This window comes from Sardina pilchardus, chromosome 22, assembly GCF_963854185.1.
Source record: "Sardina pilchardus chromosome 22, fSarPil1.1, whole genome shotgun sequence".
NCBI classification, from domain to species: domain Eukaryota; kingdom Metazoa; phylum Chordata; class Actinopteri; order Clupeiformes; family Clupeidae; genus Sardina; species Sardina pilchardus.
The window spans coordinates 18,015,653-18,030,835 of NC_085015.1; the positions used below are offsets into that span (position 1 = coordinate 18,015,653).

Sequence of the window (15,183 nt, forward strand, 5' to 3'; positions counted from 1 at the left end):
TTAATTACATATATTAAATATAACACTTATTAATGTTTTATAACTCATTTAAATCACAATACAGCGATATAATAGTACACACTGCTGTTCACTTTTTACTACTTAAAAGAATTCCAGGTGGGTGAAAAAAGCTACCACCATAAAACAGTCCACTGATTTGTAGTTTGGAGCGGCGGTGTACGTTTTATGACCTGAGAGCCCTTCCCTTTTGATGCTATACTTCGCTTACACTCACAAAGTTACTGTGCTGGCCTGCGTTCTTTATCTTGATTGGCTGGGGAGGAGGACAGGGCGAGGAGCAGGCAGTGAGTGAGGCAACACAGGCGTTCCCTCTGTGTGGATGGGCAGGAGCAAAGAGCACAGTCCCAGACACTCTCAGGGACCCCTTTTCGCCTTTTCTATTTGGGTTTAAAAACAACTGGCATTAGCAGCGGTGGGTGGCATTTTTTGCCCCCCTCCCTTCAAAACTGAACATCAAACTTTTTTTTTGTTTTCCGCTTCCCTAAGTATACCTTATGTTTGTCAGCACATTCCGTTTGGTTGTCAAGGAAACTTCGGTGGGCACGACAGGGGCAGGTGGCTCCCGGGATGTAGAGCAGAGTCGCATGGTTCTGTATGCCTTGTGTGCATGTAAACAGTGAACCATGGCCACAGGTTTGTCATCCTGGCTGAACGGAATGCTTGGGACTAAGAGGACCATCCTATCGTCCCTTCTGTTTCTGCTGTACAGCAACACACATGTAAGTTTACTTGTGGTTTCCCACGTTTCTTTTCTTGGTATTTTTTTATTTAAAGCTACTGTTTGTCTTGTTTTATACCATTCTGCGACCTCAATCCATGGGGTCCAAAATAATTAATGACCTAGGAAGCCCTTCAGACAGAGAGGAGCCTTTTACGACACTACAGATGGGATGTTTACGCTGGCCACGATTTACTTTTTAGTTACAAATAAAAACTAAGATACACAACCCTTTTGACTTGTGTAACTAAGATATAAACGTCTTTTCACTTTAGAAATCCAGTCCAGCAATAATGTATATGTGTGTCTTCATTAAGTTTGTAATCACAGCTGGAGATGAAAAGACCAGCACACTTTATTTGTCATTGATGAGAGATTAGGATTGTTTAAATACAAAGTGTTTGACTAGCTGACTAGCACTACTTGAACAGAGCTATGGTGATTTACAGTGGAAAATCTATCCAGTCAAAACTTAACAGTGGCCACCAAATTCACATTGCCCGGCAGCATTTGATGTTTGTCTTTGCCAGAGCTCATTAGTAACATCTTCCCAATGTTTGCTCTGTGTTTGTCCCTGTGAAAATAGCTCTCCACTTTCATCTGGGTTTGAGAGGGTCGTATATTTTCTGTTGTGGAAAAAAAAAGCCCCTAGAGTATGTCACATACATAGATACATATGTTTAAAAGATGCTTGAAGCATAATGTAAGTTTTGGCAAGGATTTTTATCTGTAAATGTTCTGCATACGTTTTCAGCTCAGCAGGTGCACCCATCCTTACTAACAGTTTAACAGAACTCAGCTGTAAATCACAATTCATTTCGAAAACCAACAAGGATGAAAATTCTTTCAGTGTGTGTGCAGCCACATGTTCAATGCCGCTGAGGAGGTTTAGAAAAGAGCAAAGATCTCAATTGAAAGAGAGATATAAAACAACATTCAGTAAAGGTAAATATCTATGAGGTACCTGTGGCATGCACTTTTCCTGTATGTGAGAGTTGCGCCGTGCAGTATGTGAGACAGAATGTTAATCATAAATCAGTGGACTCCAGGAAATGGTCGTGTCATTTGTTTGATTTCTATGGAGGTGCTTCCTGGGTATAACCCATTCCAAATGAAGACATTCCTTCAATATTTATCTAGCTTTTGACATAAAATAGAGGAAACTGGACAACGGCTGACACTTATCATCGCGCCTGTCAAAAGCAGGCGCTCCTAAAAGTCTTCTGGAGGAAACGTATACGGTAAAACAAATATAGTAGCACGCTCATAGCCCAGTAAAGTCATCTTGTTGCTTTGACTGAGTTGAGTTGTGTCACACAGTGTACTGTCATGTTTATAACCCCTAAACTTGACATTATACACGTTCATGTAACTTAACTTAGACAATGCAACAAGGTGATATTTTTTTAGTCATGAAATCCCAAACTATTTGAAATAAAGCATATTATAGAACATATAGCCTATATACTGTATATTATTTTTTCAATATTCCCCATCTAAGAATGTTTACTTTCATTACTAGAGTGCAGTAAAACAAACTGTGATGCTGTCTTTCAGATATAGTGTTAATTGATTTTGGACACTTGACAAGAGATTTGTAATCCACACATCCACCCCCCGAAGGAGACCTTGATTTACTGTTGTTTTAAACAACACTAAACAGAGTGATGTAAAAGCATCACTTACAGCACTTGAGCGAGGATGGGCACTTCTGACCACCTTGTTCGCCACAAGTTTGTATCAACTTGTCCATTCCACTTGGTGAAGGATTAGAAAACAAAACCATATGCTGTTATATTCATAAGGCATTCAGTCATAAGGCATTCAGGCTATAACAGCAGCGTTGTTATTAGTTAGCTTCTGGCAACAGGGTTACTAGCCATTAACTTTCATTTTGAAGAACAACCATCTTGCGATATCAAGTTTTCAACAACTTTCAACAATTCAATGATGGTAGAGCTGTACTTTTTCACAAACTTTATAATAACTTTTCTCTCAAAAACACATTGGTGTTGTGCCTCACATTCAACACATTTTCCATTTGGAGCCATCACAAAAAATATTTCATGCCATGACGCGTGGATGATTCATGAGGTCCAGTGTGTGTCGGTTGGATTGCTAATTTTTGCTTACTGTAATTCAGTATGCAAATCTGTTTATTCTCTTGTGAGAGCTCTCGTAAAACATACTGCTATCTAGCTGGCATTCCACAGAGGGACTGCACTGCAGTCCAGTTTCACCCTCTCAGCACATGCTCTTATATTCCACTACAGAAGGCATTGTAATTGTGACGTCTTGTTATTACTTATTGAAGCACTTACAGTAATAAGGTCAGGGTTTCTGACTCAAGTCATCGGCTGCACTCTCACAGACTAAGCCCCTCCAGTAAGTTGCCTCTGGGTGCTACAGTACTGTACGTGGTCATGGTGAAAGCTCAAGGTGACCATGTCTTTGTGGTCATTGCAGGCACTGTGAGCCTGAACATGCCATGTAAACATTAGGACTTCCCCTTCCATCTTAGTTTAGTAACAATAACTAAGCGAATGACCTCGCAACAGATGCTTTCTAATGTGTTTATAAACATCAGGGGTGGTACGTCGTCCTTTTGTATCACTACACAGCTTTTTCCATGCTCGTTCATCATGATTACATTTGCGCAGCACTTTGGTTAGTGCACCTGCTGTGTACTGAAAGCTTACATTTGCTTCATGTGAACCTGAATGAGAAAGCTATTAAGAATGGCACCAACATTAGAAATGTATATGTGTGTATGTTTGCAAGCTATGTGCTCATGAGAAAGGGAGAGTGCATGTGTGTGTGTGTGTGTGTGTGTGTGTTTGTGTGTGTGTGTGTGTGTGTGTGTGTGCACGCGCGAGCTTTAGTGTTTATGGCTGGTTTGATTGCCCTTTTTTTGTAGGTGATGGGTTCGGATCTGGATACTGCCATAAGATTGCGTACTGAGTATTGGAAAAAATGCAATGACTCATTATCAATCCAGTTTCCCGCACAAACTGGTGAGTGATCTAAGATATTTTTAAGCATAAATACTGAACAAATTGCAATACTCCTACTTACATTCCAAGAGCACTGAGACATCTCAACAGAGTGACTATTTGCACCCCTGGTACAATTAGACCACACAGAGCTAGGCTATTTGCAGCCTGTAAGATGTGCGGCAAAAAAAAATGTGTTGCACCTGCACAAAAAAACAAAACAAACAGACATTTAGACATAAGACATTTGTTTTTTTCATCAGCAGAAAGTGGAGAATTCACTAATATCTGTTCTGATGAATTTTCTGGTGGAAAGGTTGTGTTTTATTTTCATAATCTTTGTTCAGTGAATACATACAACCATCAGTTTGTTAGTTAGCAGCAATCTTATGACGGTCAGGTTTACAAACTCACAATTTGCCTGCAAACTCCACATGCAACAGTACGTGGAAACCGATATATGAGTAGTCAGCACAATGGTGTGGCAAATGGAAGTCCGGCGGTTGATTCCCGTTGGAAGTGTTTTGGCCAGAGCAGTTGAGAAAAGTAGCCACCGGTAATTCTCAAACCAAATAACCCACATTACTATATACACCAGGGTCCGAATAGTGTCCACATAATTATACACTTGTGCAAACAGCATACATTATTTGTACCAGGGTGAAAATGGTCTTCTTACACCAGGGTATGAAAACCGTCCAGTTCTAATTATACACTGGTACAAATAGCATACATTGATATTTCTACCGGGGGAGTAAATAGCCTTTGTCTGTTTTCAAATGCAGCTGAATTATAGCAAATTTTGTCTTGCCAGGAATCTTTTGCAACGGGACATTTGACACTTTTGTCTGTTGGCCACATTCAGCCCCTGGAAATGTCTCTGTCCCCTGTCCCTCCTACCTGCCCTGGATCAAATCAGGTCAGAATGACAAAACCTCCTGGTGGCAAGGCAAGGCAAGTCGATTTATATAGTACGTACGACTAACACACGTCCTCTAGCTGCCCATCCTCTGAGTATGCTGTAAAAATAGCCTGGTCTCTGTAGGCACCCAGGCTCCTAAAAATGTATTCAACACAAACAAACAAAGAGACATCATGCACAATCACGGGAGCGTACCTATGTTCCCCACTTTGTATGGGACCAGGGAACATACTGTAGGACCCTTTTTTCCCCTTAAATTTGAAAAAGGGTCCTATGTTCCCCGCTTTTCCCAAAAAGGGTTCTATGCCCCCCGGTATGTATTGCAACTGGGGAACATAGGACCCTTTTTTGGAAAACCGGGGAAGTATGACCCAGGGAACATAGGGATGACCCCCACAATCGCTGACTGCACCTGAATCCCCCATATCCTTGCCTGGCCTTGTCCTCCTCCTTGATAATCGAAGGCATTTTATATTCCACATGGAAGTACAGTACGAGCGGATTGTGTGCTTACAGCAATGTATTCCCATCCATCTCACTGCAGATATCTCAAGGCGAGTGTACATGGAGTGTCTGCCCAACGGAACATGGCGGCAGGAAGAGAACTCTACCATAGTGTGGAGAGAAGAGACAGAGTGTAAAGATACTCACTACTTCGAGTCCTTGGTGATGACCCTAAACACTCCCACAAATATTTTGTTTATTTTCATTTGTTTTATTATTACTACTACTATTATTATTATGACTCTTTGGCCATCTATGCTTTTATCTGCTATTCCTGTTTGGTTTTTGTTTATGTAAAGCACATTGAATGACCTCCGTGTATGAAATGCGCTATATAAATAAACTTGACTTGACTTGACTTGACTTGACTTGACTTGACTTCACGAGCCTCCAATATAGGACAGCCATTCAGACCTTCACCCCCAAACCCTGACTTACTGTAGGGAATTCCTTGAAATAAACATTCAGCGTGCTAAATGCTTGAACCCTACCTGAAAACACGGTGATCGAGAAATAATAATGCAGAGCATGTCATCAGACCTGATGAGGTGTGATAGGGTTGGTGGCAGCGTAGTGGTCAGGAAGCTAGGCTAGCAAGGGCTAGCCAGAAACGTTGTGGGTTCAATTACTAGCCTCCACTGTCGTGCCCTTGAGCAAGGCACTTAACCTTGAATTGCTCTGTGGACGCTGGCCCTTGTAATATAATTGACGTATGTACTGTAACTCACTTTGGATAAAAGCAGTGGCTAAATGAATGATGTAATGACATGCAATGGAACCTGTGCTTAACCCAAAGTGTCCACTCTCACAGGAGGACGAACGGGTCCGGCATTTTCATCTGAGGACAACCTCCATGGTGGGATACTCGCTCTCTCTCTCCTCTCTTATCATTGCTGTCATCATTATGGGGAATCTGAGGTGAGAACTGAAGGCATAATATTTAGTTTTACAGTAGCTTCAGTTTACACTGGCCTCGTATGTAGGGTAAAACTGTAAAACTCTGAACTGAAAGTCCCATTCCATTCTCAGTAATCTCATCTCATCATCATCACTCCACATGTAGAAGCCTTAACCTCCTCTCTTCTCTCACAGGAAGCTACACTGTACGAGAAATTACATCCACTTGAATCTATTTGTGTCATTCATACTGAGAGCGATGGCAACAATGACACACACAATCGTGTCAACAACAAAGGCGTCCGCATTGCCCAGCGATGAAATAGGGTGGAACACCTTTTCAAACTCAACGGTACTGTCATTCTCAAGTTAAAAAAGGCAAACCTTTGCTTTTCATTTTCTGAGAAAAAGAAAATTCACATGCTTTCTTGAGTCACATGTCACAGCCCTAGCAAGACATTTTTTTGGTGTTATTAATCTTAGCCTATATTAAGATAAAACAATCTAGCTGGTATAGTGTGTAGTAGGTTGTATAAAGAGCCTTACATAGCACTTTCTTGTCAAATCATTTGGCTTCATTCACTTGAAGAGTTTGACTAATGTTAAGACATTTCATCGTGACAGCAAGCAAATGTGGCTTCCAGTACATTAAGCAAGTTTGTCTGAAAAACAGGCAATTTGGGCTGCAATGCATGCAAACACATTTGTTTTGATAAGATGCCTTGAAATCAAGGGTATACTGTAGGTTTGGTCTCAGCTTTGATGGGGACACAACCCAGACCAACCCTCCCCACCCAACACATCCATATCCACCCTTTAGGAATATGTCTGACAGCAGCTAACAGGTGATAACTCAGGGATTAGTGAAATATTGACGCCTTTGGAGTACAAACACAGAAGAGACTCGTACTGTACAGTTACCAACAGACAGAGAGCTCCTAATCCTATGTACGCATGTTAGTGTGTGTTCGAGATCCGTCGTTGAGGGCCTTCGCTGAATAGGCCAGCACCACACCCATTGCATCAACATCATGCAAACGGCAACTATTTCAGAGCTGAATAAACAAAGCTATGTTACTATATAATAAAGTACAATGGTTGGTGTTATGGCGTAATTTGCCATAAAGAAGCCACAAGACCTTTCATTTCCTTTTGTATTTGCATGGCCTCACTGTTCGGTCTTGGTTTATGACTACTTTGTTTGACTGAAGGATTTATATTTTTCTAGGATATGCAGAGGCTACAATGGAATATGGAAAGTAGCAGTAGGCCTAGTTTGCATTTCACCTTTATAGGGAGTCTGGAAATGCACCATCCAGTAGTTTATTTTTAGTAGGTATTCTCCAACCATTGTAGCGTCCCTTGCAACAACACAAGAGTCGAATTTCACTCTCATTACAAATATGCAAGGCAATCTAAATTATAGAAACACTCGCCCAGACATTTTCCTTCTTGCTAAACCATAGTAAGCAGTTCTAATATGTTAATAATATATAATGTTAATAAAATATAATGTTTTTTCCAAGCTGATCTCATGAACACCCTATTTTTGAAGGCCTGAATTTTTTAAGTTAAACCTCTGAGTTTCCGGTCGTCGTGTAGACAGTATAAAAAGGTGGGAAACTGGGGGAAGATTTTTAGTGCGTTCATGCGACTGCGAAGTGTGCCCACTAGATTTTTTTGATCTAGCGATGTAATTATTTAGCCTATATTATCATGTTCAATAGAATATCATTAGGCCTACACCGCTCATCTGAAAACTAGATATGCAGCAGATGTAAACTAATGAAGTGCCATTATGCAGACAGTGTATATAAATGTTTGACTAACATCTCCAAACCTCCCAGTTTACAAGGGATGTGTAAAAAAAAAGAATGCAGCATGATGTAAACTAATGAAGATATCAAGTCTTTTTTTTATTTTTATCTTTGTTAAAGATCTAAATATCAAGTCTTTTTTTGTTATCTTGTTGCTGACTTAAATAATCCACACTCCCTAGATCTCTGTGATCTGCAAGGCGTCCCGCGTGTCCATGGAGTACTTTGTGGGGTGTAATTTCTTCTGGCTGCTGGTGGAGGCCATATTCCTCCACACACTGCTCTTCACCGCGGTGCTGACCAAACGCAGGCTGCTGAAACGCTACATGCTCATTGGATGGGGTAGGTCAGGTGTTCCTGGGCGGTCCTTGATTCCTATCTTGACCAGTGTGCTAGCTATAGCGTGTCACAAGTAGGGGAGGTCTCAAACATTTCACTTGACTCAGGGTTAAGTCTAGAGTTGACCTATATCTTTGTTATTAAACACAGTTTCAACAACTGCTTTTGAGTGTTTGAAGATGTTCAAATGTGTTTTGTTTCCAGATTTGATGTCTTCACACTTTATCTGAATGTGTTCAACACTGTTTGACATGCCTGACAGAATGTTTTTTTGATGTACTTGTTTTAGGGACTCCTATGGGTTTCATATTGCCATGGATTGTGGTGAAAGCACTCTATGAAAACATACAGTAAGAATTTGCCATTATCTTGGTGCATGCTTTTGTGTGTAATATCAGCTAGCATACTTTATCTCAACAGTTCCAGACTTTCTGATAAGTTTGGTGTTCCTGTCTGTTCCACATTCAAACCAGCAACCATCTCTTCTTCAAACATTACCCAGCAGATTCATATCCCCATGGAAAAATGTTGCACATCAATTCCTTGCTTGTTATGTATATGATGATCTTGTACATGTACTCTACTCCCTATGAAGAGTCCAAAGAAGACACACAACTCACTAAACTAGTACATTCCAACAGAGACGCTACACTTTTACCGCCAGCAGACAGAACGCACAGAGCTCTCCTGAAACAGCACATCAGTCATAGGTGTCTCTGTTTAGGCTAAAGAGAGCAGACACGTGTACCCTAATATTGTGAAATATTTCTTTGGGCTTTGACATTAGGTTGTGATGGACGACAGCTGTGGGGTCAACCTAAACAAAAGGACGTACAGTAGCCTGTGCCGGAGCGCGTTGTTTTGAAGCATATGTTTGTGTGATTGATTGTAATGCACGTGGTCTTTTCCTTTTGAAGCTGCTGGGTAAACAAAAGCCGGCTGATCTGGTGGATGATTAAGGGACCTATAGCGGTCGCCGTAGTGGTGAGTAGAAGCCATTTTAAAAAAATCCCAGCTCTGTGTCCATCGTTACTGTGTCACTATATTCTTTTTGCTGTCAAAATACCTTCAGGTGTCTCCAGTACCACAAAATGAAATCTCAGTGAAATATGCAATCATGAACCTTTTCTTATTAATTTACCTGCAGTCATTTCCTAGAAATAGATTGTAGATATTTTGATATAGATACACATGTTATATAAAGCTTAGAAACAATTGGCTTGTTCAATTATAATGCTTTGGCAATTGTAACGTACAAAAGTATACTCTATGTACTGACCTAGTTTTTTGATTTCATGGCATACTGCCCTTGTTCTGTCCCTCGTCATCTTGTGACACATGATGCTGTACAGAAGCAGTCACACGCTATCATGAGCTCGCTCAGTGACATGGCCATGGCTACGGTTCAAACGTCTGCAGAGAATCAGAAAATGTCAAGTGCACAGAGATAAGCATAGGCATTACACGCAGAGACAGACACGTGCATGTGTGAATGAGGAGAGATTTGGAATGACTTTACATTCCGAGAAATCTACAGCAGACCGTTGTACGAATTCACGGCTCTGAATGCATTTCTCCTTGGTCTCCTTTTGACATGAAATAAATAAGTGTTGTCTACTGATTGTTACATCTTCTTGAAACCTTTTACCTTAGGTGATTTTTTGCATTTTCCTGAAAATTCTGAAACTCTTGCTGTCAAAATTGAAAGCAGACCAGGTGAAATTCACTGACTACAGATACAGGTATGGCCTGTATATGTTCTTTTTTTTTTTTTTAACTATTTTATATACTTAGACAGTGTTTTTGTGGGATAAAGATGGACACCATTTTGACATACTTTCACATGGTTTCTCAGCTTAGCCAGAGCAACCCTGGTCCTGATTCCATTGCTAGGGATTCATGAAGTAGTGTTCAACCTGGTCACAGATGACTACATGGACATGAAACAGCGAGACATCCGCAACTTCATCAACATGATTCTCAGCTCTTTCCAGGTGAGAAAGCCAAAGACAGGCCCAAGATCATGTCACTTCTGACACAATAGATAAACAAGAACATTACTGGCTGGGTGAGTGAAATGAATGGACAATGGCTTGTGGGTCAGATGTAACTTCCTCTATTAAACATCTTTGTGTTCCTCACAGGGCTTTGTGGTGGCTGTGCTCTACTGTTTTCTAAATGGAGAGGTGAGTTCATTCATCTGGCTGTCATAACAAGAGATATAAATGGACAAATGGCCCTAATTTAATATTGAAAACAATGTCTCATAATCAACCTGCCCCTGTGATAAATGACTGTTGTTGTTTCACTAATCCAAAATGACTTATCACTGGGCATCTGCATTTGCAGTCAATACACATTAATCTTCCTCCAGTGTCCTGTTGCTGTGCTAGCTTTAGATGTAATATCTTAGTCTACATGAATGGGCCATAGAACGAGATGCACTGTAGATAAGCATGTCAAACCTTTATTACATAGATGTTCCGCCCTTGCAAAAAAATTTAATGCTAAGGTTATATATACAGTATATGGTATACGAAGGGAAATTTCCCTTCTTGAATTTCCCCTTGGATGTCAATAAAGTATCTATCTATCTATCTATCTATCTATAAGTGTGCGTCTCGTTTTTTGTCCCAGGTGAGGGCGGAGCTTAAGAAGAGGTGGCAGCAGTTCGCCTGCACCCATCACCTGGATATGCGCAGCTGCGTCCGGGGCATGCACCCCAAATACCTGTGGAAGTGCTCCCAGAGGTCCGCGGCGGCCCAGTCGTCTGCGGACAACAGCGAGACCTACCAGGAGGGCGGCGGTAGCGGCGTCGGTGGCGGTGGCGGCGGCGGCTTCAACAGCGGTCTGATGCACACCACGCACCTGCTGCAGGTGCCGTCGCAGTGCGGCAAGAACCCCCAGTGGGCGGGCCGGGTCACCGCCCTGGAGTTCTACCCGCGGAAGAGCCTCTCGAGCAGCGACGGCGAGATGACGCTGGGGGAGACCATGGAGGAGATCCTGGAGGAGAGCGAGTTCTGAGTAGAGCGGACCGAAGCCCTCCATTACTGTGCGTTCACACCGCCTTTGAGCTTCCAAAGATTCCGGAAGTCATTCATTTTCAATGGAAGCCGGCTTCTCTCTGCTGCCAGCAGCGACCAATCCGTCGGCGTCGCGTTTTGGGCGTCTTGAGCGACTAGAGAAAGTTGAAAGTGGTTTAACTTTATGGTAATGAGCTATGACGCGGTTCAGCGACCAAACGACCAGCAACGAACATAGAATGCTACTACGTCAGAGCGGCCAAAGCATCCAAGCTTCCCACGGCGTCCTTGACAGGGCGTCCAGAGCGATTTTGGAAGCTCAAGTCGCTCTTGGTCTGAACGCACAGTTATGGCTCACGACAGACTGATGATATTGGAGCGGCTGTAAAGAAGAGGCTTCGAAACTATGTGAATCAGTGTACAGTTCATTGTGTGTAAGATAAAGTGCTGACTATACTGTAGTGTATGTTTGATATATTATACTGTAATTTACACATACTGTATCTATACACAAGAAATAAAGGGTCATAAATGAGATGGACATGGGGGTATTTCAAAATAAATGTCATTCTTTGACATTCATTAATACCCTTTTGATTGTTAATGAGTGACATAGTAAAAAAGGAATTAAGGTTTGCTGTCCTAAATTCTTTTTTGGGAAATCCGGTTTTGTGTATTTGTTCTGAAGTAACTTAATACTTGTGATTGAAACTATGGATTGTATGCTATTTTAGCATACAATGACTACCTGATGAAAAGACAAGGATGTCTCTAGTCTTGTGATTAATGTAAATAATAGCAATTATTGGATAAAATCTAATTATGCATTGCTGCCCTGGATGTAAATATATAGTGATGCAGCTAGTTCAGTGCTGTTCAGTATTATTACCATATTATATGTTGTAGATAATATGGATTCTATATGAAATAACCACCGGCCCCTATTCAATGATAAGGATGTGAGGTTGCAGCTACCGTAATGGATACTGTAGCTGAGTGAACCAAGACAAACCAGTTTAGCCATTTCAATTTTCTCTGCGGGTCTGGAAAAGAGCCCATTGACGTCCATTTCCAAATCACTAAAAACCCAGGAACGTGTATTTTCTTTGGAATTCAGTAAACAATTGCGTAAGACCTTAATACACAAATCTAAGTTTAGTTTCACTGCTAGTTACGCCCTAGGAAGACACAGTTGTCAATGGAATCCTTTTCAGATGGACCTGCAAAGCCAGTTCAAATTTGGCAACAGATTTGTCTGGGTTCACCTAAGCTAATTAATGCAGTTAGTTCAAGAAGGAATCATTGTGTTTGTGATGACTGCCATGTTGATAATAAGATGTATAGGTTTTTATATTGATCTGTGTACAGATGTGATGAAGTGTTGCAGTAATAATATATTGTGTAACCTGGATACAAAAAAAGTTTATTGTGAAGAAAAATATCTTTCGGGACATAAGAAGCATTTTGTACTGTAGGTGACGTGTTCTGAGAAAAAATATTATAATGTTCTTGTCTGCAAAATAATAATAATAATAATGTACTATTCATATTAATATGTGTATGTTATAAATGGTTTTGACTGTGACTGCTAATGATAATGACAATTGTACAGAAATGATACACATTTCACAAGTTATTTTTCAACTGTCTAAGAACATACTTTTCTATCTTTGTTGTAAAATACATTACAGTACATCTTGCACATGTTTTAATAAAAGAAAAAGACGTCTATAACACTATAAGATAACATTGCATGCTTGAGCTATTAAGATGTCCAATTCAGAAGGGGAGTTGACTGTAAACCTGAAGGAAAATGTTGAATGATGTTTGAAAATAAAACAAATAAATATGAATAAAATACTTGTCAGTGATTTCGCCATCTGTCTCCTAAAAATGGCGAGGCCGAGAGGCTTTGAGTAGCATGATGGATGACCGACTGGTGATGCATTCAGATGAAACTCTAGTGCTTCTTCTCCTTTAACCGCTCTTGGACTTTCTGTGGCTCGTCGAATTGGATCAGTCTCAGGATGTTCTTGTTGTCCATAATCCCTTGAATGAACTCCCCCTCTGTTATCTTATCTACAAACGACAACAAAAATACAAACAATCAGTTTTACTCGAGATGTATTAAAGATGTGCTTTATTATCTGTAAACATCAGGCAGATTTGTTTATTGCCATCAAAGAACCGATGGTTTTGAAATAAGACAGTGTAAGGAATTATTCATCTTGCCAGAGAGAACAGAAGAAACATGGCAAAATATCTACAGCGATCATCATTCATCTTGGTCACCAGAATCTCCCAAATGGAAACCGTTTTGTAGCAACAAAAAAAACCAGATCTGCATCCTGGCACCTGCCAGGAGGTCACTGGAGAAGGAATTGCAGCGGGACAGAAAGGCCATATAGGCTTTTAAAGAACAATTTCCGACAAAAGGACACAGAAACCTACTTATCACGCAAAATAAAATGACTGGCAACAAAAAAATGAGTGTGGCAATAAGGTCAACCACATCCACAAGCTGGCACCTGTCAAGAAGTCACTGGAGGTGGAAGCAACAGAAAGGCCGTAGGCTTTTAAAGAACCATCTCAGACAAGAGGACACAGAAATCTACTTATCACACAAAAAGTAGGTCACCAAACCAGTTACATCATTTGTTTGCAATCAATGGCAAGGATGTCTTCGGCATGCTTCTAAAAAAGACTGGATGAAGATTTATTACAGACTAATAACTGCATCGAATCCAAAGTTAATGTTTTGTTAGTGATGTAATTAGAAATTCTCCAAACACCATGGTAGTGTACACACAACTAAATCTTACCATTCTCCTTCTTCCCAAAGAAGTCCCAGATTTTATCAGCTCTCTTTTCTGGGGTATTTTCATCCTGAGGGAGATTTTTCTGGGCTTCTTTAGAGATCATATTGAATATTGACTGTCACAAGACAAATGAAAAACAACAAGAAGAAATGCAACAAATGTTATACTGGCAAAAACAAACAGGTCTGTGGTTGAAGGGCAAACTTTTACAAATGTAAATAAACACCCTCAGACAAATCTACTGTACATGCATCATTCAGCTCTTTTCAACCTCTTCCTCCACATCATCATCATCATGATCATCATCATCACCATCATCATCAACACCATCAAACCATTTGCCATCCTACCCTGACGATCTCCTGGATCTCGTTCTTGGTGATGCTGCCGTTGCCGTCCAGGTCGTAGAGGGCGAAGGCCCACTCCAGCTTCTCCATGGTCTTCCCCGAGGAGGTGAGGTGCAGCGCCACGATGTACTCCTTGAAGTCCAGCGTGCCGTCGCTGTTCTGGTCGAAGCTGCGGAAGACGTGCTGCGCGTACGCCTTGGGGTCGGCGTCCGGGAAGAAGCTGGCGTAGATGCTCTCGAACTGCTGCTGGCTGATGCGGCCCGTGGGACACTCCCGCAGGAACGTCTGGTACCAGGTGTACAGCTGCTCCTCTGTATACCTGGTGTTCAGCTTCAGATCCTCCAGCACCTCCTTGGAGAGAGCACAGCTCTTGCTGTTGCCCATGACTTGATATGTGGCTGGTGTGGTGGTGGTGATACTCTCAGAGCCGTGCCAAAGTGGGCAAAGTACTATCCGTGCCCTCTATTTAAGCACCACACTTTTTAAAAGCCTGTTTTGGATTAAGTGGCTGGTCATACGTCCGCCTGTGATTTGATGGGACTGCTCTGCTGGATATTTCTTATGTCAATGAGCATGACATATCAAAAGCAGTTATATCCCAGCAGAGATGGACTTACCTGGCTTAGCAGACAGCAGGGGACCAAGAGTGATCTCATTTAATTCGACTTAATGGAATTGCCACAAGGGACCACATTGTGGTATGTGTGTGATTTCTTATTATAGACCATCGTATGACCATGATGACCATGAATTTCTTCCTCCAATCATTAAACCTAGGCTATT

The 15,183-nt window shown here is 41.2% G+C and overlaps 2 protein-coding genes across 2 annotated transcripts; one reads left to right on the top strand and one right to left on the bottom strand.

Annotated features, from left to right (window-relative positions):
• The first annotated feature begins 641 nt into the window (after positions 1 to 641).
• LOC134070620 (glucagon-like peptide 2 receptor) lies at positions 642 to 13,102 on the top strand. The gene is made up of 11 exons (XM_062527012.1): positions 642 to 740; positions 3,657 to 3,753; positions 4,547 to 4,651; positions 5,199 to 5,320; positions 8,055 to 8,214; positions 8,501 to 8,561; positions 9,129 to 9,195; positions 9,865 to 9,953; positions 10,067 to 10,205; positions 10,356 to 10,397; positions 10,849 to 13,102. Exons 1-11 carry the CDS (start codon positions 645 to 647, stop codon positions 11,233 to 11,235), a joined length of 1,365 nt encoding a protein of 454 aa, XP_062382996.1. The 5' UTR covers positions 642 to 644; the 3' UTR covers positions 11,236 to 13,102.
• On the bottom strand, positions 12,676 to 15,099 carry rcvrnb (recoverin b). Its single transcript, XM_062526164.1, has 3 exons — positions 14,404 to 15,099; positions 14,057 to 14,168; positions 12,676 to 13,313 (listed from the first exon to the last, which is right to left on the bottom strand). The coding sequence occupies exons 1-3, from the start codon at positions 14,782 to 14,784 to the stop codon at positions 13,195 to 13,197; spliced, it is 612 nt and encodes a 203-aa protein (XP_062382148.1). The 5' UTR covers positions 14,785 to 15,099; the 3' UTR covers positions 12,676 to 13,194.
• Positions 15,100 to 15,183: the final 84 nt, after the last annotated feature.